This window comes from Schistocerca nitens, chromosome 9 (genome assembly GCF_023898315.1).
Source record: "Schistocerca nitens isolate TAMUIC-IGC-003100 chromosome 9, iqSchNite1.1, whole genome shotgun sequence".
Lineage (NCBI taxonomy): Eukaryota > Metazoa > Arthropoda > Insecta > Orthoptera > Acrididae > Schistocerca > Schistocerca nitens.
The window spans coordinates 457,366,107-457,390,277 of NC_064622.1; the positions used below are offsets into that span (position 1 = coordinate 457,366,107).

General features: G+C 53.6%; 1 protein-coding gene across 1 annotated transcript; it reads left to right on the top strand.

Moving 5' to 3' along the window:
• Window positions 1-22,603: 22,603 nt before the first annotated feature.
• LOC126204316 (uncharacterized) lies at window positions 22,604-23,266 on the top strand. The gene has a single exon (XM_049938701.1). The coding sequence runs from the start codon at window positions 22,604-22,606 to the stop codon at window positions 23,264-23,266; it is 663 nt and encodes a 220-aa protein (XP_049794658.1).
• The last annotated feature ends 905 nt before the right edge of the window (window positions 23,267-24,171 follow it).

A 24,171-nucleotide genomic window follows, 5' to 3' on the forward strand; every position in this document is an offset into this window, starting at 1 on the left:
CATTGGCTACCGCTAGCGTCTGCCGCTTCCAGATGGGAACGCCAATTCCGCGAGCCGTCGCGTCAAAGCGGAAAACGCTTGCCGCTGCCGTTGCCGCACGACGCGCTGCCGCGCTCTAGTGGGAACCGGCCCTCACGTCCGGTGTGGCGGCCCGCACGTCGTCAGCTCGCGCGGTTGCCCGGCTTTCTCAAGCCGCAACCGTTCCGAAGGCGGAGAGGCGGCCGGGGCCGCACCGACGCAGCAGCGGAAGAAGAGAAGAATACCAGCCCAGCGCAGCTGATTGACGACGCAGTAGAAGCTCCACCTGCCAGGAGCGGGGACGACCGCGCGGAAACGGGCAGTCGGGAGCAGCTCGCGCCCCTGAGAAGAACTGTGGCCTCGAACTCGGCAGCGTCGTGAAGGAGGCCACTGCAGCCCTTAAAGCCGTCATGGCGGCGGAGAGGGCTGCCTTCGCAGCCGCCACGGCTGCAGAGAAGGAAGAGGCCTCGAGGCAACTGCGTGCAGTATTCGCCCGAGGCCTCCGAGAAGCAAAACCTGCCAACACTCCTGCGACCTCGCAGATGGACGTTCGCGCGCCTGTCCCAGCGGCTGCCCCAGCAGCACCGCAGGCGAAAGGCGCAAAGAAGACAACCGCCGCCCCAGCGGTATCGACGGCGACGCCGACCGCCGCGGGGGCGGCCCCCGCAAGGGGCAGAGAAGTCAAAGAGGCAGCGTTCATCACGCAAGCGCGAGCGAACGGCACCCATTTCACCGCCGCTGAAGCGGCGCAGCTCACTGAACCAGGGGAAGTACTCGAGGCTACGACACAGCAGAGCTGCGCCGTGCAGTAGAGGAGGATCCCGCTCAGCACCAGCCTGATGAAGCTGTGCCAAGTCACTGACGACACGGCGCAGCTGAGGGCGTAATGGCAACGCACGCATTGCCGCACTGAATTCTTCTGTTACAGGGACGAAGGCACCGCAGCAGGCCAAGCAGACACCACACGAGCCCAGCACACGCATATTACAGCGCACCGAGCTGCAGCACCGTCTAGGACTGATCTCTCATGACGAAACTTGGCATGACACGGTATCCGATCGCACGATACCCGCTTCTAACATAACCTACCCTTGCATGACCTACCGCAGCCAGCAAGACATTCGCTACTGGTCTCACTACCCGACCTAAATATCGCAGAGGTTTTTTTCGCTTGGCGCTTGCCTTGGCACTTTTTCCCCCCTCTCCCCTTAAAACCGCTACCCTTCCTTCGACTTTGACCTAATCTATCTCCAGATGAGTGCGTATAAATGGCTAACCTTAGCCAGACGTACGCAAACATCGCAGTAACCACATCCTGCGACACTTCACTTTTAGTGAACACTAACCCTTATGCAGAGATGGCATTAGAACTGTTGTGTTGGCCATCATGCCGGTGTGGGCGTGGAGAGGCCCACCGTTTTTTTTTAAGAAAAAGGAAGACTATATGAGACCGAAAGACGCATTCTATGTAGTATACTGAGACTGCCACCCACTACCCCCAGACAAGAAGCGTACGGCGAAACGAAGGTCACACTCCTGCAGACGAGACTCGCGGTCCTCCGCGCACGTTACGGCCGACGCATACTAACAAGTATGCCCTGACCTCACTGAACATTTCACAAGGAGACCAAGACATAAAAATAAACCAAAGTCCAAACACACATTTCCGCCCCGAACAATCATACACAACATTCTAACAACGCACCCAGACACTGTTTACGACCATGAACTCTCGGCACAAATGACAATAATAGCACAGGAAACACCAACACCACCGCACCTACTGGCACTAGACCCGGATCCCGATACAATGGGAACTCCCACACACCTGAACAACCTAAATACTGCACAGCCATAGGCCAGGAATAACAGCGAGCTCGTCACTCATTTATTCATAAATAGTAATTCCAACATAAATGTTTCACCTTCTGATCCATCGAAGTATTCATAACCCTAGTAATGATTTTTTTTGTTTTTTTTTTTTTTTGTTTAAGGGCGCTCAACTGCTGAGGTCATTAGCGCCCACTCACTGTTGTGAGAGCACATGGAATCTGGTAAAACTCAAGGGGATGGGGGGGACACCAGAAGGACCTGACAAAGATGCAGATAAAATAAGTAAAAAGGTTAAATGTCTTTGGACAAGCCAGTTAAAGTTATAAAACGCAGAATACGAGCAGCAGCTCGAGCGTCATCAGCTAAAACATCCGGTAAAGTAGATGGCAGGGAATGGACAACACGAAATTGACTAAAACGGGGACACGACAATAAAACATGGCGCACTGTTAATGCCTGACCACAAGGGCACTGCGGGGCTGGGTCACCGGAGAGCAGGTAGCGGTGGCTAAACCGGCAATGCCCAATCCGCAACATGGTCAGAAGGACCTCCTCGCGCCGAGATGGTCGGGAGGATGTTGTCCAAGCAGTTGGGAGCGGTTTTACTGCCCGGAGCTAGTTTCCTTGGAGGGATGACCAAGTATCCCACCACAACGACACAAGCCTCTTACATACATCCCCACGAACGTCAGATGACGGGACACAATGGGAGGCTGGCCGAGGCAGGAGGACTGCAGCCTTGGCTGCAGCATCCGCAGCCTCATTCCCAGGCACTCCTACATGTCCGGGAACCCACAGAAAGCTGACAGAACCACCATTATCAGCGAAAGAATGGAGGGACTACTGGATCCGGTGAATCAAGGGATGGACCGGATAGAAAGCTCCAAGGCTCTGAAGAGCACTGAGTGAGTCAGAGCAGAGTACATACGATGAATGGCGGTGGCGGCGGGCATACTGAACGGCCTGATGGAGAGCAAAAAGCTCGGCCGTAAAGCTGGAACATTTGTCGAGGAGCCGGTATTTAAAGGTGGCGGCCCCGACGACAAAGGCACAGCCGACACCATCGTCAGTTTTGGAGCCATCGGTGTAAATAAAGGTGTGACCGGCAAGTCGAGCACGAAGTTCGACAAACCGTGAGCAATACACTGCAGCCGGAGTACCCTCCTTCGGGAGTGAGCTGAGGTCGAGATAAACATGAACCGGAGCCTGGAGCCAAGGTGGTGGTGGGCTCTCACCCTCTCTGAAGGTGGTAGGGAGGGCAAAATCCAATTGTCGAAGCAGGCGACGGAAGCGGACTCCGGGGGGCAGCAGGGCAGACACATACAATCCGTACTGACGGTCGAGAGAATCGGCGAAGAAGGACTTGTAAGGAGGTTGGTCGGGCATAGACAACAGCCGGCAGGCATACCGACACAGCAGTACGTCGCGCCGGTAGGTCAATGGTAACTCGGCAGCTTCAGCATAAAGACTCTCGACAGGACTAGTGTAGAAGGCTCCGGTCGCAAGACGTATCCCCCGATGGTGGATGGAGTTGAGCCGGCGTAAGAGGGATGGCCGAGCGGACGAGTAGACGAAGCTCCCATAATCCAGCTTCGATCGGACTATGGACCGATACAAGCGAAGCAGGACAGTGCGATCCGCTCCCCAAGATGAACCACTAAGAACTCTGAGGACATTAAGGGAACGTGTACAACGGAACGCCAAATAAGAGACATGAGGAGACCAACACAGTTTCCTGTCCAACGTGAGCCCTAGAAACTTAGTTGTTTCCACGAATGGGAGAACAACGGGACCGAGATGTAAGGATGGCGGAAGGAACGCTTTATATCGCCAAAAGTTGATACAAACCGTCTTCTCTTCAGAGAACCGGAAGCCATTTGCCACGCCCCATGAGTAGAGGCTGTCTAGACAACGCTGAAGGCAGCGCTCCAGGAGGCATGTTCTCTGGGCACTGCAGTAGATCGCGAAGTCATCGACAAAGAGAGAGCCTGAGACATTAGGTGGAATGCAATCCATAATTGGACTGACCGCGATGGCAAAAAGGGCTACGCTCAAGACGGAGCCCTGAGGCACTCCGTTCTCCTGGAGGAAGACGTCGGACAATACGGAACCCACACGTACCCTAAACTTTCGATCCGTTAAAAATGAATCAATAAAAAGGAGCAGGCGACCGCGTAGGCCCCACCTGTGCATAGTGCGGAGGATACCTCCTCTCCAACAGGTATCATAAGCCTTCTCCAAGTCGAAGAACACGGCTACCGTTTGGCGCCTTCGCAAAAAATTGTTCATGATGAATGTCGACAAGGTCACAAGGTGGTCAACAGCGGAGCGACGGCGACGAAAGCCGCATTGGACATTAGTAAGTAGCCGTCGAGATTCAAGAATCCAGACTAACCGAAAGTTAACCATGCGCTCCATCACCTTAAGAACACAGCTTGTAAGAGAAATGGGGCGGTAACTAGAAGGAAGGTGTCTATCCTTCCCGGGTTTGGGTATAGGAACAACAACGGCGTCACGCCAACGCATGGGGACTTGACCTTCGGTCCAGACGCGATTGTAGGTACGAAGAAGGAAGCTTTTGCCCGCCGGAGAAAGCTGTGCCAGCATCTGAACGTGAATGGCATCTGGCCCCGGAGCAGAGGACCGGGACAGTGCAAGCGCACGTTCGAGTTCCCGCATAGTAAAAGGAGCATTATAAGTTTCCAGTTCAGCGAGTGGAAGGAAGGTCGCCGAGCCTCTTCTGCCTCTTTCCTGGGAAGGAAGGCAGGGTGGTAATGGGCGGAGCTTGAAACCTCCGCGAAAAGCGGCCAAAGGCGTTGGAGACAGCCACAGGATCAACGAGGACCTCATTACCTGAGGTCAGGCCAGGTACCGAGGAGTGGGCCTTAATGCCCGACAGCCGGCGCAGGCTACCCCAAACGACGGAAGAGGGAGTAAAACTGTTAAAGGAGCTGGTGAAAGAGGCCCAACAAGCTTTTTTGCTGTCTTTGATGACTCTACGGCATTGCGCTCGGAGTCGTTTGTATTCAATACAATTCGCCAACGTAGGATGGCGGCGAAAGGTGCGCAAAGCACGTCGTCGAGCACGGATAGCGTCCCTACAAGCCTCGTTCCACCAGGGGACGGAAACGCGACGTGAAGAAGAAGTAGTAGTAGTAGTAGTAGTAGTAGTAGTAGTAGTAGTAGTACGAGGAATGGAACGTTCGGCAGCATTGGTGATAACAGCCGTGAGGTATTCGACCTGACTGTCACAACTGGGAAAATCGTGGTCCGGAAAGGTCGCCAGGGAGGAGTAAAGTCCCCAGTCAGCTTTCAGTATGTTCCAGCGCGAAGGACGTGGGGATGGGGTGTGGTGCAGGAGACGAACGACACAGGGGAAGTCGTCGCTCGAATAGGTGTCAGAAAGGACATACCACTCGAACCGACGGGCAAGAGTAGAACAGATCGAGAGGTCCAAGTGGGAGTAGGTATGAGTAGAGTCCGAGAGGAAAGTCGGGGCGCCAGTATTGAGGCAGACAAGATTGAGATGGTTGAAGACATCCGCCAAGAGTGAGCCTCTTTGACAGGATGCAGGAGAGCCCCAAAGGGGATGATGGGCATTGAAGTCGCCTAACAATAAAAACGGCGGGGGAAGCTGAACGATCAGGTGCATCATGTCAGCCCGACTAACAGCAGATGACGGTGGAGTGTAGATGGTACAAACTGAAAAAGTAAAAGCAGAAAGAGTAATGCGGACAGCTATTGCTTGGAGTGGTGTGGTCAATGGGATGGGATGGTAATAGACATCGTCCCGAACGAGCAACATGACCCCACCATGAGCTGGGACACCATCCACAGGGGTGAGGTCATACCGCTCCGAGGTATAGTGGGTAAAGGCAATACGGTCAGTCGGGGGCAACTTGGTTTCCTGGAGACCAAGGACGAGCGGACAGTGCAGGCGGAGGAGCAGTTGTAATTCCTCCCGATTAGATCGAATACCTCTTTTGTTCCAATGAAACAACGCCATCGCTAGTCAAAAAGTTGGGGGAACGAGACGGGGGAAGAGCTGGTCACCTCGACGGCCGCGGAGGGCCAGGTTGCGAGGGAACAACGCTACAACCGACGGGAGGCGGATCCGGTTCCATCGACTCGTCGCCACCTGCGGCCGCTGTCCCTGGTTGTGTAGGAGGGGCAGCATCGTTTGCCGACGAAAGGCCAGCTGAGCGCCTGGCAGCAGAGCGTCCTGGCGAAACTGAGGACGGCCGGGAGCAGCGACTCACGGATGGAGCGTCAGACGAAACGCGCCGGGGTGGAGAGGGGGATAGATACTTCTTCTTGGAGACCTTCTTGGAAGGCCAAGGAGGCACAGGGATGGTGGGCTGGACCCGAAGAAGGTCCTCACGCGCGGGGTCCGTTTTGGAACGCCAGACCCCGGAAGCTGGGGTCCGGAACGTTTCCCCGATGGACGCCTGAGAAGAGGATCGCTTCTCAGGTGGCGTGGGGGCAGGAGGAGGAGGAAGGGTGGCCCCTGGGGCAGAGTGGGTGGGGGCCACGGGGAGGAGGATTTGGAAGGGAGGGATTTGGGAGGCGGAGGCAGAGCCCCCTGATGGGTGGAGGAGGCGGAGGGGGGACAGGATAGGGGTGAGGATACCGCGGAAGGAGTGGACACAACTGAGGCAAACGAAGTGGTCAATGACACGGGATGGAGGCGGTCATACTTCTTCCTGGCCTCAGAATAAGAGAGCCGATCCAAAGTTTTGATTTCTTGTATCTTCTTCTCCTTCTGATATGCGGGGCAGTCTGAGGATCTAGGCGAGTGGACGCCAGGACAATTAATGCACCGAGGTGGTGGGGTGCATGTATGTTCCTCACGAAGAGGACGTCCACAATCGCCACAAAGGGGCTCAGCCTCACACCGTGACGACATGTGCCCAAAGCGCAAACACCTAAAACAGCGCATAGGAGACGGGACGTAAGGTCGCACGTCACACCGGTAGCACATCACCTTTACCTTCTCCGGGAGAACGTCCCCCTCGAAGGCGACGATAAAGGCCCCGGTGTCGATGCGACGGTCTTTGGGGCCGCGCTGGACTCGCCGGACGAAATGCACGCCCCGGCGCTCCAGGTTCGCCCTGAGCTCCTCATCAGATTGTAGCATGAGGTCACGATGAAAAATAACCCCCTGCCTTCTATTTAGTGCCAGATGTGGGACAATGGATACTGGGATGTCCCCTAGGCGGTCGCACGCCTGGAGCGCCGCCGACTGTGTGGCGGAGGTGGTCTTGATAAGAACGGACCCTGAACGCATCTTGCTGAGAGCCTCGATTTCCCCGAAGATGTCCTTAATGTGCTGAACAAAGAACATGGCCTTGGAGGTGGCGAATGTCCCCCCAACGGTTCGAGAACAGACCAAATAGCGGGGGAAGTACTTCGCCCCAAGCCGGCGGGCCTGTCCCTCCTCCCATGGAGTGGCCAAGGGGGAAAGGGGGAAAGGGGGAAAGGGCAGGAGAACCAGAACTAGAAAAGGTACCTTTTCTTTTGAAAGACTCGGCCGTAGAGCGACCTGATACGTGTTGACGTTTCATCTGCGAAACGTCCGCCCCGATATCACCCACTCCGACCAGGGGCTCTCCCCACGGGCGCCACCCAGCCGCAGCAAGGGCCACCTGGCAGGATGACCATTGCCGGGAGTCCTGATGCCCCAAGGAGACGGGCATCTACTCCTTGGCCGACGTGGGGAGGGTGCAGCTCAGGTATCGGCAGTACGATCCCTGTGTTGTCAGGGGGCTACAACCTAGAGGGTACATGACGACCCCACCACAACGGGCTGGCTACCGTGCTGGATTTCTGGTGCCATGGAAAGTCCATCATGATCGCTGGTGCAGATGGAGATGCACTATGGGCGTAACTTGGACAACCCATCAGGCGTTTAGGCCCAATTTGAGGAATAGTGGGTATGGTTGCAACGCCGGTGCAATGCTGAGTACCAAGGTCTTAGTGCACTTAGGACCAGTGGTACACCACGTAAGGTGTCCTTCCCCAAAAGGCTCGTACTTCTGTAGAATTTTTAAAAATGGAGGTCAAACCCCAAGGGGGACCATCACATGGAAGGCCGAAACGGTTGAAACTCCTTTTAGTCGCCTCTTACGACAGGCAGGAATACCTCGGGCCTATTCTTACCCCGGACCCGCAGGGGGGCTAGTAATGATGTATCAACTATGTCATAATTTTATCTAAATTCCAAATTTCTCTGTGTTAACTTTATTCTAGTTCTTAATTATTGTCAATCCTATGACATAACAGTAGCGTTCCATAAAGTTCAAATACACAGCAGCAAACTATACCCATGTCCAAATATCAAAACATCCGATTGGGGAAAAAATCTACACAAGGACAGCTACAACTGTAAATATATGAAAATGTATTACAAGAACTGTATATTAGAAGTAATTAGATATAAGACATAGCTGTAAGAACATTGTCAATAAACAAAAAAAGCAACCAGGAATGTTGAGCTAAGGCCAAATAGAGCGAGACGCTCTCAAGTGGCCCGCCCACTACCCCTCAGTTGTGGGAATGAAAACTATAAAAAAGTAAGTGAACAAAAAACAAAATATAATAAAAAAAGCCAAACCTGTCCGTCGGTCGTCGCGTTACCGCTCGCCGGTATTCTGGGGGGCGCAGAGGCTGCGGGCGAGGATTTCGGTACCGAGGTGTTCGGTTGGCGCTGTTTTCGCCGCGCCTGTTTCCTTTCTTGCCGCTGCGGGGCAGCCTGCCCGCTCCTCCCAAGCTTAGGGAATCTGCAAGCCAGGGCCCGCTGCACTGCACGGTGACCCGCGTTTGCCGAGAAATCGGGCTGGCTCTGATGTGGATACCTGCCATTTCATTATGGAGGCGGGAACGAAGCATCAACCAGTGTCCCATAGCGGCGCCACAAGCACTACCCAGACGACGCCTAGCATAGCTACGACAAATAATACGAGCGAATCCTCAACGTTACCCCATCGCGGCACTCTAATGAGTACCCGCTACCATAGTAGGGCCGTGAAAACAAAAACAGCATCAGAACACAGACAGGGCTAGTCTAGCACCGGTACGCGAGGGTAGCGGGACATACAAAGACTCAGACAAGGATAGACTGTATATAGCCGAGCCTAGGAGAGAATCGGAAGGAGAGGGCGAGATCTAAAAGCAGAGGACGATAGCAAACGAGTCACACGAGAGGAGGGAGAACATGAGGTTATTGTTAATGTGCCTACAGCAAACAAGTTTGCTGTATTGGAGAACGAGGAGGCAGAGGGCGAGGGAGAATTACAGACAGTCAGGCACAAGAAAGAGAGAGTTCCGCCCATCATTGCGTACATTAAGCAAGGCGTCTCAACGCTCATGAAGGAATTGCGCGGAGCCGTAAAGGGCAAACTAACGGCGGCTTACCGAACCAAAACCACTGAAATTCAGGCCGAATCGATAGACGAATACAAGTTCGTAAAAGAGGAACTGAAGAAGAAGGGAGTCAAGTTCCACACTTACTGGATTCAACCTACCTTGAGGGTAGTCCTCAAACATCTTCCGATTGACGCGGAACCGGAAGAAGTTAAGCAAGAGCTCATAGGCAAAGGCTTCATAGTGTCGGAAGTACACCAGTTCTCGAAGCCAGGGGACGCAACAGCAGACCGCAAGAAAGATCCGGTGTTAGAAAATGAGGACGCGAAGAGCGTCTTTAGTCTTCGCTACATGCTAAATTTTGAAATCACAATAGAAAGTACAACAAGCCTGAGGATCCAGGTCAATGCCATCGCTGCCAGAGGTCCAATCACTGGAGCAAAAACTGCTCATTACAGCCACGGTGCGTAAAATGCGCAGGCACACACCTAACGAGCACCTGCAGCCTGGGGAGAACACAAAACCCAGTCTGCGCAAACTGTAAGGGCCCCCACTCGGAAAATAACCGCAATCCTGTCACTGCTGCCCCACCCGTGTCTGACAACCGACCACGGCTATCACCGGCACTGAAGCTAGGACAAAACGCGTGGGCTATCCCCTTCACTTCCAATGCTGCCCCCCCCCCCCTTACTTCCAACGCCGTAGTGCCCCCTCCAGCAGCGCCACAGGCGAGCGTGCCGCCACCTCCGAACCCTCCAGTAGTTACAGAGGCAAGCAAGCCGCCACAACCGCAACCACCAGCAGCCCAGCTAACTGCCATCAGCAAAGCAGCTATGCCCCCAGCACCACCAGTCCGTCAGGTAGTACAGCCAGCTGCACCTGGCACAGCAGAGCTCAGACCTGATCCACAATCCGCGCCAGACGCGCCTCAGGCGACGCCAAACACTAGCAGAGACCTCTTCGGTTTGCTGAAAGAGCTCAGGGAAATAAAGGCGCTGTTTGCGGGACTAAACCTGAGCACACTTGTACAAAAAGCCAAACAAACGATGGCAAAAGTTCGAGAGGAACCAGATAGATTTTCGAAGTTAATGATAATAGTAGAAGCAGCTATGACATTCGCCGATGGACCTTAATAGAAGATCCTTTCAAATTTTAAACTGGAATATCAATGGCATTACCGATAACACCCTCCAGTTGTTCCTCGACCTGCAAGCTACAGACGTCGCCTGCGTCACGGAGACTCATCTATTGCCGACCGACCGATTCGAGGTGCGCAATTACTCAGTCGACAGGGTCGATCGACAAAAACCGCCCACGCGGAGGCGTCGCGGTCCTCTTAAGGCCGAGGACTTGCCACAGAACAATTGACATATCGAACTTGGTCACGGTTGAGGCAGACGTGATAGAACTAAAAGTAGGCAACCAAGTACTTAAAATAATATCGGCCTATAAACCCCCACGACCCACAGTAAACGTCAGGGACCTTCAAGGCCTTCTTCAACAGCGACCAGCGATTCATAATAGCGGGGGACATGAACTCCAAACATGGGGACTGGGGCTGCGCCACCGAAAACAGCAATGGACGGAGATTGAGGCGGTTTATCGAGAGCGATCCCTCCCTGGGGGTAATCGTTCCCGACGAGCTGACTCATATCCCATTCCCACCCCAATACAGGCCAGATATCCTAGATATCTTCCTGTGTAAGGGTCTGCCATGGAGGGCTGCGGTAACAGTCCACTATGAGCTGGATTCTGACCACAATCCGGTCGTCCTGGAATGTGCCATCCAGAGGATTGCAAAAACAAACATAGTTACTAACTGGGAACAATATAACGCCCTGGTGGAAGACCATCTTAAGGACACACCGCAAATGCGCAACATAGGAGAGGTGGATACAGCGGTAGGATATTTTACGAACGTCCTCCAGACCTGTGCTCGTGAGATTAGCAACAGGCAAACCACTGAGCCTGGTGCCAGGGATCTGCCCCCTGATATCTGGGACCTGATGGTCGACAAGCGGCGCGTGAGGAGGGATTGGCAGACTTTTCGCGATCCCGCCGATCGTCGTCTGCTTACACAACTGGAAGCCCAAGTAAAGCGAAGGTTAGAGGAGCACAGAGGCCTCAGCTGGGAAGACCGGCTCAGAGAGGTAGAACAGGACACACGAGAAGTATGGAAGATCATGAAAGCGCTGAAGGCTACACCAAGGGTAGAAAGGCCACTCCGGGGAGAAAACGGATTAGTTTATGACAATGAGGAGAAGGCAGAAGTGTTAGCAAAATCGCTAGAGTCACAAATCCGAACTCACGTCATCGACGATGACGTGACAGGCAGGCGGGAATAATAATCGGACGAGTGGCTCAGTGGAGGCAAGATAGGACAAACAGCATTTACGCCGGTTTCTGATCGCCTAGTAGGTGCCTACATCAGACAGCTAGGGAACAACAAATCCCCCGGTCCGACAAGGTCCGTGTCCCTTACCTAAAACACCTTCCTCCTACCAGAATCACTCACCTCACCGCCATATATAATCAGTGCCTTTCCCCAACTTACTTCCCAACCGCATGGAAAACAGCTCAAGTTGTAGCCCTACCGAAGCCCAATAAAAACTCCATCCTACCCGAAAGTTACAGACCCTTTTCACTCCTGTGCTTTCTGAGGAAAGTATTGGTGTGTCTTATCCAGAGTCCTTACCCAATTCCTGAGAGACAATAACATAATCACCCCTGAGCAGTTTGGCTTCCGTCCTGTACACAGCACTGTCCATCAATCCCTACGTCTGGTGGAGCACATATGCAGGGCGAGAGACATAAAACATAGCACAGGAGCGGTATTTCTCGCCATCGAGAAAGCGTTCGACAAACTCAGGCATGATGGCTTAATATATAAATTACTCCAGTTGGACATTCCATGACACACAATACGCATGATTGATTCGTTCCTGGCAGGGAGACAATTCTGAGTTAGGTGCGGAAATCATGTTATTACCCGCAGGGATGCTGTGGCCGGGGTCACGCAGGGGTCGGTTTTGGGCCCCATACTACACTCGCTGTTTAAAAATACTCGCTGTTTAAGAATGCCACTCCTAAACTGGCAGGCAACTAACTGGCGCTTTACGCTGGTGATACAGCGGTATATAAAAGCAGTAGCAACCTTAACTTCATAGTGAGGAAACAGCAAGATCACCTGGATGAAATAGTAAGCTGGTGCAACACATGGAAAACTAAAATAAATCCACAGAAAACAGTAGCTATAATGTTCACCAGAAAATTAACTCCCCCAGACAGGCAGATTTCGGTTGCAGGCAGACATCGACTGGAGCGACTCAGCAACCTACCTAGGGTTAGATAAAAATCTGACATTTGGGAAACAAATAAAAGGGGCCAGGAACAAAGGCAGTTCAGCATTTAATCGCCTCTACCCGCTCCTAAAGGGTGGGGGGCTGACAGTAGAAACGAAGCTACGATTGTACAGGGCAGTCATCCTCCCTACTATACTATATGGATCCGAAGTCTGGTCAATGGCGGCAGACACACATCTGCACAAACTTCAAACTCTCCAAAACGGCATCCTCCATACCATAGCAGAAGCCGATAGATCCACGCCGAACACACATATAAAAGAATTTTAGACGAACCATCCATTCTCACATACATTAAAAGGAAGTCTGTAACTTTATCTGAAAGGACTTCAACTTCGCCTCATCAACTGAATCATCAGCTACGCACACATTACCACAATGCATCAAGTAAGTACAGACATATAAACAATCACTTCGACAGACAAATAAAAGCTATCCTCAAACATCCAATTAGCCATGCTAGAAGTCAGACGGGCAAAGCCCTGTGGTGCTTGAAAGGAAAATACATATAGATAGCAGAACTCACGTCCATTCCGAGGTAGGACTGCGAAGCGTCGCGCCGCTGTTTTGATTCTGCCTTGGGAAATCCACAGCCGCGCGCTCTCGCCTGTGGCTAGAGCTCGCCTCGTTGCTTGGAGCTCGCGTTCTTTGTCTCGCCTGGGTGCCTTCGCTTCGTTGACCGCTGGGAGACGCCGGTCGTGCTGCTGCCTGGGCTGGTTTGCCGTGATTGTTGGCACTTCGAAAGGACCAGAATTGTCGTTTTCGAAGCGGATTGTCGTTCTATGGCCATTCGATCGGGCTGCCGGTGTTGGAGCATCTGCGTGACTTGTGGTGTGGATGGCATAGCAGGGGAGCTGCGCTGCGATCTCAAGTCAGAAGAAGGAAGATTTCAAGAGGAAGAGAAAATTTAGTGCGACAATTCTGCGTCCTAGGTGTTAGGGTATCTGCGGTCCAGGGAGCCGTTGCGCTCCGCGGCCGACCGTGCAGGCCGCGCAGCGGATAGCGGTATCCCGCGCCCGCTAAAATAGGGCGACGGAGTTGTGACACAGAATTTTCGGAAGACAGGGAGTAGGAATATCATATGCTCGATGAACTACGTCGATGTGTAGTGGCTAGGGAAATTCGGACTCGGCAAAACCCCAACTTCTCGTGGATGTTCCACCATGGGACACCTACAGAACAAAAATTCTGAGGACGACCCAGATAAGATGAGCTCGTCCACAAACCCACCACCTAACTCCCCACTGTCATCAGTGACTTCAAAAACGAACTCACACCCAATATCGGAAATGCCAACTACATCGGCACCTTTATCACCATCTTCTAACACCCGCCTCCGGCTGTTCAAGTCGGCCCCTGATAATCGACACTGACTCCTCATCTGGGGACGAGGGACAGCGTCGCATTGATAGGACTGCGGAGAAGAGGGAAAGGGAGGAGAAATCATAAGGGAACATGAGAGACTAACGTTAGAGGAGGCAAAACGGTTAGCCAACCTATATCCACTGCTAAAAGGCAATGGCCTGAACACTAAAGGTATGGAAGATGGCCGTCCTTCCATCACTATTTTATGGTTGTGAGGTCTGGGGAGTGGCAGCAGACTGTCACCTTAAAAAAAGTTCAGGTCCTCAAAAATAAGGCTCTGAGAATTATAACAGACGCGCCCTGGTTCGTCACAAACGACAGAATACACAATGATACCAACATGCAAACCATTACCACACTCATTCAGCAGAAAACCCAATCATTCTATACATCCTCTGAACATTCTCCACACTATCTCATAGGCCGGCCGCGGTGGCCGTGCGGTTCTAGGGTTCTAGACGCTCCAGTCCGGAGCCGCGCTGCTCCTACGGTCGCAGGTTCGAATCCTGCCTCGGGCATGGGTGTATGTGATGTTCTTAGGTTAGTTAGGTTTAAGTAGTTCTAAGTTCTAGGGGACTGATAACCAGAGCAGTTGAGTCCCATAGTGCTCAGAGCCATTTTGAGCCACTATCTCATATCGTCGCTCGGCTCTGACCCCTTTCATGTAAACTACAAACATCCGATAAACACGATAACTCGACACTTCGGGGTATAACACACAACATGCACTAACGCAATTATCTCGTGTAAATGAATCATGTAAAAACCGCTAGCTCATGATAGAAGGCAAAATGGCGAAGTCCACTGGCCCTTTAGATGCTACTGGGCAAAAAAAATTGCCCGACACGACACACTGTCCGTCCGCTACCGCTCAGAGTCTACGGTCAGTGGGTTGTCAATCAGTCAGCGCCAGTCGTCGTCTCCGAGTGGAGAGTCGAGCTGAGAACACTTGCCCACTGATCAGTCCTAGGATTTGCCGACATCTTTATCGCCTCTAGGAAGCTCCCTAGGACGTCCGCGCCCGCGCTCCCTGCGCGCCGAAGACGCCGCTGTAGTTCCGCAGCCCACCGCTAGGAGCGCCACCGGCGCGCCGCAGCGGAGAGTATAAAGGAGCGCAGCATCCCGGGCTGCTGCACCCACCACCGACCGACTCGCAGTCGAGCAGCCGACCCGAGCGGAACGCTGCTCTCTGCACCTGGCGTAGCTGCCCGCTGATAGCTCCTCGGAGTGGTCTCAAATAAGCTGCTACTGGCGTAGCTGCCAGTGACGCTCTACTGAGCGGCACAAACCCGCGCAAGCCGCTTAACGCTTTCGGGCGCTAAGTGGCAAGAGTTTCGGCTCAACTCCCTGCAACTTCGGTTGCAAACCTCCCCAGCGGGACTCTCCCGTTCTTTGGTAGGGTAATCTCAGTGTCAGGGGCCCGTTCACGTCGGATAACTCCGCGCACTGTAGGCCGCTCTCTTCAACCCGCGCTCTCTTGCGCCGCGCATTGCACTCCGCGCAGATAGGACGTAGGGATACCCCTCTTCTGTAGGAACACGATACACAGCGCTTTCGCTAAAAAGCAAATTTTGTCTTCTCGTGAAAAGAGCAAATTGTCGTGCATCCATCCCTCCCTATCCAATAAAAACTCCTGTAACAGCAAAGATGTCCGATCTTTCCTGTTCTTCCCCACCACTTACCCGCAGCAAAGCTGCAGCACAAGAGGCGGAAATGCCGGCTACTCCCGCCGCCATTTCCGTCCCACTGTCCACCTTCCAAGAGCAGGTAGCCTTGAAGGACAGACAGATCGCGGAACAGCAGGAGCTGATCGCAGAGCTGATGGGCAGTGTAAACACACAAACAGAAACACCCACACCACACACACAGGCACCTGCTGAACAACAGAAGGATATGCCCCTACTTCACCTCTGGCGGCCCAGGCACCGACGGAACCGGAGCCAGAGCCGACAGAGGACACAACAAACACAGATGAAGACGGGCCGTGGCAGCCGCAGGTCGGCCCAAGGCGCAAACAGCAGCCAAATACGCAGACAAGTGAGCCCACAAACTCACGAGGCAACGGCCGAGCGCTGCTGCCAACACCATCTACACCGAGAACAGACAACAATAACGCAGGGACCAACACAAACAACCCTGCGACTGCAGCAACCACAAATATACAAGCAGCTACGCAGAACACTAACAACACCGCGACCGGCTTCCCACCGGTCATCATTCACAACTACGGAGACCTAAGTCTCCTAAACAAAGAATTTAACAACAAGCACAGCCCCACAACATACTACTCTAAGCTCACCGGGGAACACGCCGCACTGTACGTGGCGAACAAGGCAGACTACACGAATCTACTGGACTTTCTCAAAGAAAGAAAGGAAGGTAGAACACTTCACGTACAGGACAGTCTTGGAAAAGACACAGCAGTACGTGATAAAGGGGATAGACTCACGAACCCCAACCGAAACGGTACACAATGAACTCTCTGCTCTCGGGTGGGAGTGCATTCGGGTAAACCGAATGTCAGAGTTCGGCACAGCGAGACCGTCTCACAACTACATGGCGGAGTTGGCCGACACGGCCAAATCCCGCGACCTGCTGAAGATAAAGCTATTTCTTCACATGGTCGTCAATGTGGAGGTGTACAACACGCCGCGCACCCCCCAACAATGCCACAACTGCCAGCGCTATGCGCACGCGGGTATCAGATGCGGTCTCGCACCCCGCTGCCGCATTTGCGCTGGCGGTCACACAACCCAACGCTGCAAACTCCCCCATACAGCACCTCGCAAGTGCGCCAACTGTGGTGCTGCCCATCCGGCAAACTACAGAGGGTGCATTGCTTACAAAGCAGCTCTGAGGCGCAAAATCGCGAAACATGCGAAACCTACCGCCATAACAGTCCCAAAGCCGCCCCCGCGCCCAGTAAGAAGTGGAATATCCTTCGCTGGAGTGGTCGCTGGCAGCCCCAGCAGCGCGGGACGGTCAGAGGAGCCCCAGAGCTCAGAACACGCTCACCAAACACCCCCAGCAACAGACACACAACAGACAGGCACAACACCTGACACCACACCCGCACCGGGCACACCACACGAAACAAGCAACAACAACACACTACCCCCTGAGATCGCGAACTGCAGCCCACCACAGGCTACAGAAAACGAACCTACACAGGGACAACCCCAGCGCCAGAGGAGGAGGAGAAGGAGAAACAGCCGTAGCACGAGGAACACGACCGCACCACAACAAGTAAACAGGCAACAGAACACCAACACCCACGAACACATCCCGGACACCAACTCAACAACCCACATAACACACCCACTCACCACAGAAAGCACACAGGCGCCAACAACTGCCACACGAACAACCGACTCGCAGGCCAGCCCTCACCAAACGCCAACACTGGAACAAGCGGCCGCTAACACGACCAATAACTCGCAGGCCGACATGACCAACATCACTACAACATTCCAGAGAATAATGGAAACATTATTCCCCGGACGCACGACCACCGAAATAGTCACGGAGATTATGGGGTGTGTCTCACAACTCTTCATGCAGTTCATGTCGGGTACGCTCAACTGGACTAGCGCCAAAGCCACTATCACACCGCTTTTTACACTACTACATGGATAATACACCACACCAGCCCCGAAACGCAGACTTAAACACTATCACACAGATCCTGTTTTGGAATGCCAACGGGATCGCAAGCAAAAAAGCCGAGATGGCCGCGTTCATGGAGCGAAAGGGTATCCGAATCGCTCTTGTGAACGAAACACTGCTTACGCCTCGCAAACAACTAAACTTCCCAGGTTATTGCGTCTATCGTACCGACCGAGCGGATGGCAGGAGGGGAGGCGGCACGGCAATCATCATACACAGAGACATCGACCACACGAACATCGAGCTCCCAGCACTTGAAAGACTAGAGGCTACGGCCGTCAGGGTCAAGTTCAACGGAGCCAACACCACACTGGTATCGCTATACAATCCTCCTAAAAACATAGTAACACGCGATATCAGCACAGTACTCAACATAGCACCGCGGGTAATAGCCGCTGGAGACCTCAACGCAAAACACCCCGATTGGAACTCACGAATACGAACCTCCAACGGCAAGAAACTGTACGAACACGCACTAGGCCGAAACTACATTATACTTGGACCGGACGTTCCCACGTTCGTGCCCACACAGGCCCGACATAGGCCAGACGTGTTAGACATAGCCCTCATAAAGGGCATCACATGCACACTCAACGTAACGGTTGAAAACGATCTGGACTCAGACCACATGCCTGTAATACTGCACATGGAAGAGACACTGCAGGACATCGTACCACGCAGGATGCTTAACTACAAGCGTGCGAATTGGACACTGTTCAAGGAAACGCTTGATAGTCGCATTCCTAACACCCACGAAATTAATAACACACAGCAAATCGATGAGGCTGTGGAGGCTCTCACAACTGCCGTCCAAGACGCAATGACTGACGCCATTCCATTTACAACACCAAGACAACACTCGACGGCCCTGCCCCAGGAAATCCTGGGCCTTATCTCAATGAGGAACCGCCTCAGGAGATACTGGCAGCGTACCAGGCGCCCGTTCTATAAACTTCTATAAACTGCACGTCAACAGACTCCAGGGCATAATACGAAATAAAATTCAAACATTCAGAAACGAACAATGGGGACAGAAACTCGCAGGGCTGGATACCACACGTCCTGGCGTGTGGCGGCTGGCCAGACACTTCACCAGGGAGAAACATTACATTCCCACGTTACAAGGACCAGACGGCCCAGCCTACTCCGCGACGGAGAAGGCAGAGCTTATGGCCTCAACACTTGCAGCGTCTTTCATGCCGAATCTGGTTCCTTCAGACCCAGCATTCACACTTGAAACGGACCAGGAGGTTACACGACTTGTAGCCCAGCCCTCGCGCAACGAAATAAGACGTACTAGCACAAATGAAGTTACATGGGCTATCAAGCACACCACCGCTAGAAAAGCCCCTGGGCCTGATGGCATTCAAAACCGTGTCCTCCAGGAGTTCACGGATAAAGCCGTAGAATACCTCGCACACATAACGAATGCCATCCTGACACACCAACACTTCCCTGACTTTTGGAAGGCGGCCAAGGACCTGATGTTCAGGAAGCCAGGGAAAGACCACTCCCTCCCACAAAATTACCGACCCATCAGTCTGCTGTGCTCGCTCAGCAAGATTGTTGAGAAGGTAATACTAAAACGTATCACTAGGCATTGCATCGCCAACGACACCCTAAGACCGGAGCAATTCGGCTTTAGGAACCACCACTCGTCAACACAACAACTCCTCCGCGTAGTCGAACATATAACACACGGCTACAACATGAACAAAGCCACCGGGGCCGTGTTCCTAGACATCGAAAAGGCTTTCGATCGTCTCTGGCACAACGGACTCATACGCAAACTAAGCGAAGCTGGTTTCCCGGACGGACTCGTACGTCTCATACACTCATATCTCACGAACAGATGTTTCAACACTAACGTGCAGGATAAACAATCAACACAACACGGTATCCAAGCTGGAGTACCCCAAGGAAGCATCCTAGGGCCCATCTTGTTTAACCTGTACATTAATGACTTCCCAGCGACACGAAACACGACGTTAGCCGTCTACGCGGATGACACAGCCATCCTCGCGCAAGACTGGAAACCGTCGAACATCAACTCACGAATACAGACAGCACTCAGAACAGCTGAGCCTTGGCTGGAGCGATGGCGTATTAAAGTAAACGTCGACAAGTGCGAAGCAGTTCTGTTCACACGCAGACCGAAACTACTGCGCAAACACCAACACTGTAGACAGATAACACTACATACACGCCCAACACGTTTCCGAGAGAAAGTCGGATACCTTGGTGTCTGGCTGGACCGGAAACTTACATGGGGGGACCACATCGAATACGTTGCCAACCGAGCGCACGCGAGGCTCAAACACCTCTACCCAATGCTCAACAGGGAAAGGACACTGAATAGGAGGGTGTCGAGGTCCTTATACACGACACGGATTAGACCTCTGATGACGTACGCAGCTCCCGTCTGGGGATATGCAGCTCCCACACGACTGCGCCGCCTGCAGATCATACAGAACAAGGTGCTACGAATCATTAGCAATGCTCCACGCTACACACGCACCGTGGATCTTCACCGTGAATACCGCCTTGATACCCTCAAGGAAGTATTCAAGAAACACGCCACACGACTATACAGGAACTCGAGACACTCGAACAATCCGTTCATCCTCACTCTGGGAAACTACGATCACAACCACAGGTGGAAACACAAGCGGCCAAAGACACTGCTTGCTAGGGCATAACCACCTATGGTAAACTAACATACGCAAACAGCGACAAACGTCGGTAAGCCCCTGCATATCAGCAACACTGACTGACAACTACCAGCTGCTATTAGAGCCGACCAACAGGCCACAGCAGGGACACCGACGAGCTCGCCCACAGACGCACGAACAATCTCCCAACACTCCCTCACACTGTGCCTCCGGTATATGACCATCGGACACGAGACCGATAACAAAACTAACTGTTGCAGGTTGCAGGACGCTGAACGAGGACTCTGTACCAGCACCAGCCGCCGAGCAGCACAAACGCACGACATCAAGGTATCGACATGCATGATACCCACTACTAACAAAGCCTATCCTTGTACAACCTATCGCAGGCAGCAAGACAACCGCTACTGCTCTTGCCGCCCGACCTAACTTTCGCAGAGGTTTTTTTCCCTTGGCTCTTGCCTTGGCACTTTTTTTCCTCTGCCCTTCAAACCGCTACCCTTCGTCAGGCTTCGACCAATCTCTCTCCAGATGAGCGCGTATTAATGGTTAATCCTAACCAGACGTACGCAGACATCGCAGTACCCACATCCTGCGACACCTCACTTTAGTGAATACTAACCCTTATGCAGAGATGGCAGTAGACCTTTTGTGTTGGCCATCATGCCGGTGTGGGCGTGGAGGGGCTCCACCTCTATTAAAAAAAAAAAAAAAAAAAAAAAAAGGGGGCTGCTGCACCAGCGATGCCGCGTGAGTCGGACGCACGCGCCGAGCGCTCCGCAGCGCCGCAGGCTGATGCAACTCGCGTCGCTTCTGCGGACAGGGCCGCGTCCCTGCACGCTTACGGAGTTGAGTTGAGTACGCCAGAGGTGCAACCGTGCCCCTCTGGTAGTACTCCTCCTCAAAGTGGCGACGCAGTCGGTAGTGACCGGCGTAATAGTGTATCGCTCGACACTCTCGCGCGCGATACGGAATTCGTGTCCGATTCGTGTGCTACGACCGACACACAACAGGAGCAGCCACCAGGCGACTCCAATCAACAGCGCAGCAAGGATGCGCTACAATTTCTTGTGGCCTTGATGCCGCAACCCGCCATCTCATCAGATGCATCACTGGCAGCTGTGGAGCCAATGGAGGAAGAAACAGCGGCTCCAGCAGCAGCAGCGTCTACCTCCCGCATACGTGCTCCATCTAATGAAGGTATGAGTGAAGTGCACAAGTTCAGGAAACTGAAGGGCAGCGCTATAGTACAGACCGCTAAGTCGCGAGGTAGGGTACCTGCAACTCGCGCTAATACGGTCGACGCAGATGGCTTTGTAGCCGCGACAAAGACTGCCAGACCGTCGACCACGACGTCGCAAAAGCCGGTGGCGACGGCAAATCAATTCAACGCCCTCTCGGAGGACGAGGGGGATGAAGAAATGCCGCCAGTCACCACCTCGCAGCGTGCTCCACCACCTGTGGTGCTGCAGTACGACGACGAGTTTCGTAACCTAGAACTTGTGTTGAACAGAGTGCTGGGGAAAAACAATTACAGTGTGCGTGCGTGTGGGAACGATCTATATAAGATCCGAGTGAAGACCACCGAGCTGTACATTAAATTAACTAATGAGGCGCCTCAGCTAGGACTTCCGTACTAGACGTACTCTGCTAGCCGTAAGAAGCCCATTAAAGTTGTGTACAAAGGGATTCCAATGAAACACAGGAACGAACATGTGAAGGAGGACCTAGAACAGCAAGGTTTTGTTATGTACTCTGTAGTAAAAATGAGGGACCCCAAAACAAACAGTCGCGGCCCTCTAGTGCTCGTAACAGCCGCAAACACGGACCAGAACCGCGAACTTTTTAAAATTAAGATGATAGGCCCATGTGAAGTCACACCTGAGAGCCTACGTCAAAGAAGCGGTCACGCACAGTGTTTCCGCTGCCTTACGCTAGGCCACGTGCAACGATATTGCTCAATGCAAGAATATTGTGTACGGTGTGCCGAACCGCACCCAGCCAGTGCGTGTGATAAGAAAGGAGTGCCACAAAGATTTCACTCCCAAGTGCAAACTGTGCGGTGGCGAGCATGTCGCAACGTTCCGCGGGTGCATCAAACACATAGAATTTGCCGAGCGCCTTCTGAAAGCTGAAACACCGAAGAAAGGCGCAGTTTCGGCGGGAAACAGACGTTTGGCGGGAAATGGCACACAGAGCGCCCCCGCAGCCGGAACAAAGAACCGGCGCGCGCGACGAGGACGACGTGGTGGGAAGAAGCAGTCGCCATCGTACAGAGGTAACTCCGCCCCACAGCCAGCTCCCAGGCAGCAGCAAGCACCGGCTATGCTACAAAATGGTGGACGAGCCCCACGCGCCGCCGCCATTGCCGCGCAAGGGCCCGCCGACGGCCAGTCTCGCAAGCAGGTAGCTCCGCCGACCACGCCGAGCCAATCGCCGGCAGCCCCACCCTCCGCGCCCAGCCGAGCGCAGGAAGCTCCGCCTACCGCGCCCAGCCAATGGGGGGCGTCCTCGCCTCCCGCACCGAGCTCCGCGCAGGTAGCGCCGCCTACCTCACCTCGCCGCAACGCGGCAGCCAATCCAGTTGCGCCTCGCCAGGACGCCGCTGCGCCAGAAAAGAAAGATGGCAACTGCAACGCGCCGTTCCAGGATAACATGGCGGACTTCCCGGCTCTACGGCCACGCCCCGGGCGGCGACCTGACAATGCCCGAACACCAGACCGCCATCGCGTAGGAAACTGCAATGGCGCCCTCATGGCCGTACCACCTGCAAAAGCTACGAGCGGCGCACAACAAAGTGAGCGCCCAGACTCATTTGGGAACTACTGCGCCTTCTTCGAGCGCATGTTCGGCTTAATGGAGCAACTTATGACGCGCGTCCTCGACGCGATCAGTGAGCTCCCAGCCCGAATGACGGCCGCGGTGAACCAGGCCATTCAAGCAAACTTCCAACAACACCAGCATGGCGGAGCCGCTTCGAGGAATTAAACTGTGTGTGTTCAACGCAAATGGTCTGCGCACACAAGACGCGGAATTCCGACAAATGCTCCGAGACGAGAGCATAGACATTTGCCTAGTCTCGGAGACGCATTTGAAACCTGGGGTCAGAGTCGGCGTAGCAAATTACGCATGCTACAGATACGACCGACCGACAGCTGGAGGAGGAACGGCAGTATACATCAGACGCAGCCTGAAGCACCACCAATTACAACTACCGGCACTGACAGCAACCGAAGCAACAGCAGTAGCCGTGGAAACCTTTCAAGGCAGAATAACGTTCGTCGCCGTATACAGGCCGCCAAGGGGGCACCTGGATCGCGATGACGTTGAAAAACTGTTAGCACTTCCAGGCCAAGTGCTGCTAGGTGGTGACTTCAACGCCGAGAACGGCTTGTGGAATTCGCGGCGGACAAATATAAGCGGCCGCCGGCTACAAAGTCTCGCCGAACGCCATGAGGCGGTTGTAATAGGACCGCACGATCCTACTATTTACCCATCGAGAGGCGAGCCCGACGTACTGGACATCATTGTAGTCAAAGGAATACGTCGAAACATAACCGCCAGTACCATGACGGCATTGTCATCAGACCACCTGCCAGTAATTTTCGAGCTGGAAACTGATGTCGCGCCCCCAGAACGCAGAGGGTTAGACCTGCGGAAGATAGAGTGGCCCCGATACAAGGAGTTAGTCGCGGAAGCACTGGAGGAAACACCGGACCCAGCGCTAGCGGGAGCTGAAGTTGCCATACAACATCTCACCAGAGGCATCGTCCAAGCCGCTACAGCTGCCGTAACGGCGAGGAGAGAAGGCGACGACAACTTCAGGCAAACACCGCAACTCCCGCAACATCTTCTAGACGAAATTACGTCCAAGAACCGGCTGCAACGGGAGT

Bases quoted from the DNA above. Each gene is read 5' to 3' on its own strand.
- LOC126204316 (XM_049938701.1), top strand. From the start codon at position 22,604: ATGCTACAAAATGGTGGACGAGCCCCACGCGCCGCCGCCATTGCCGCG.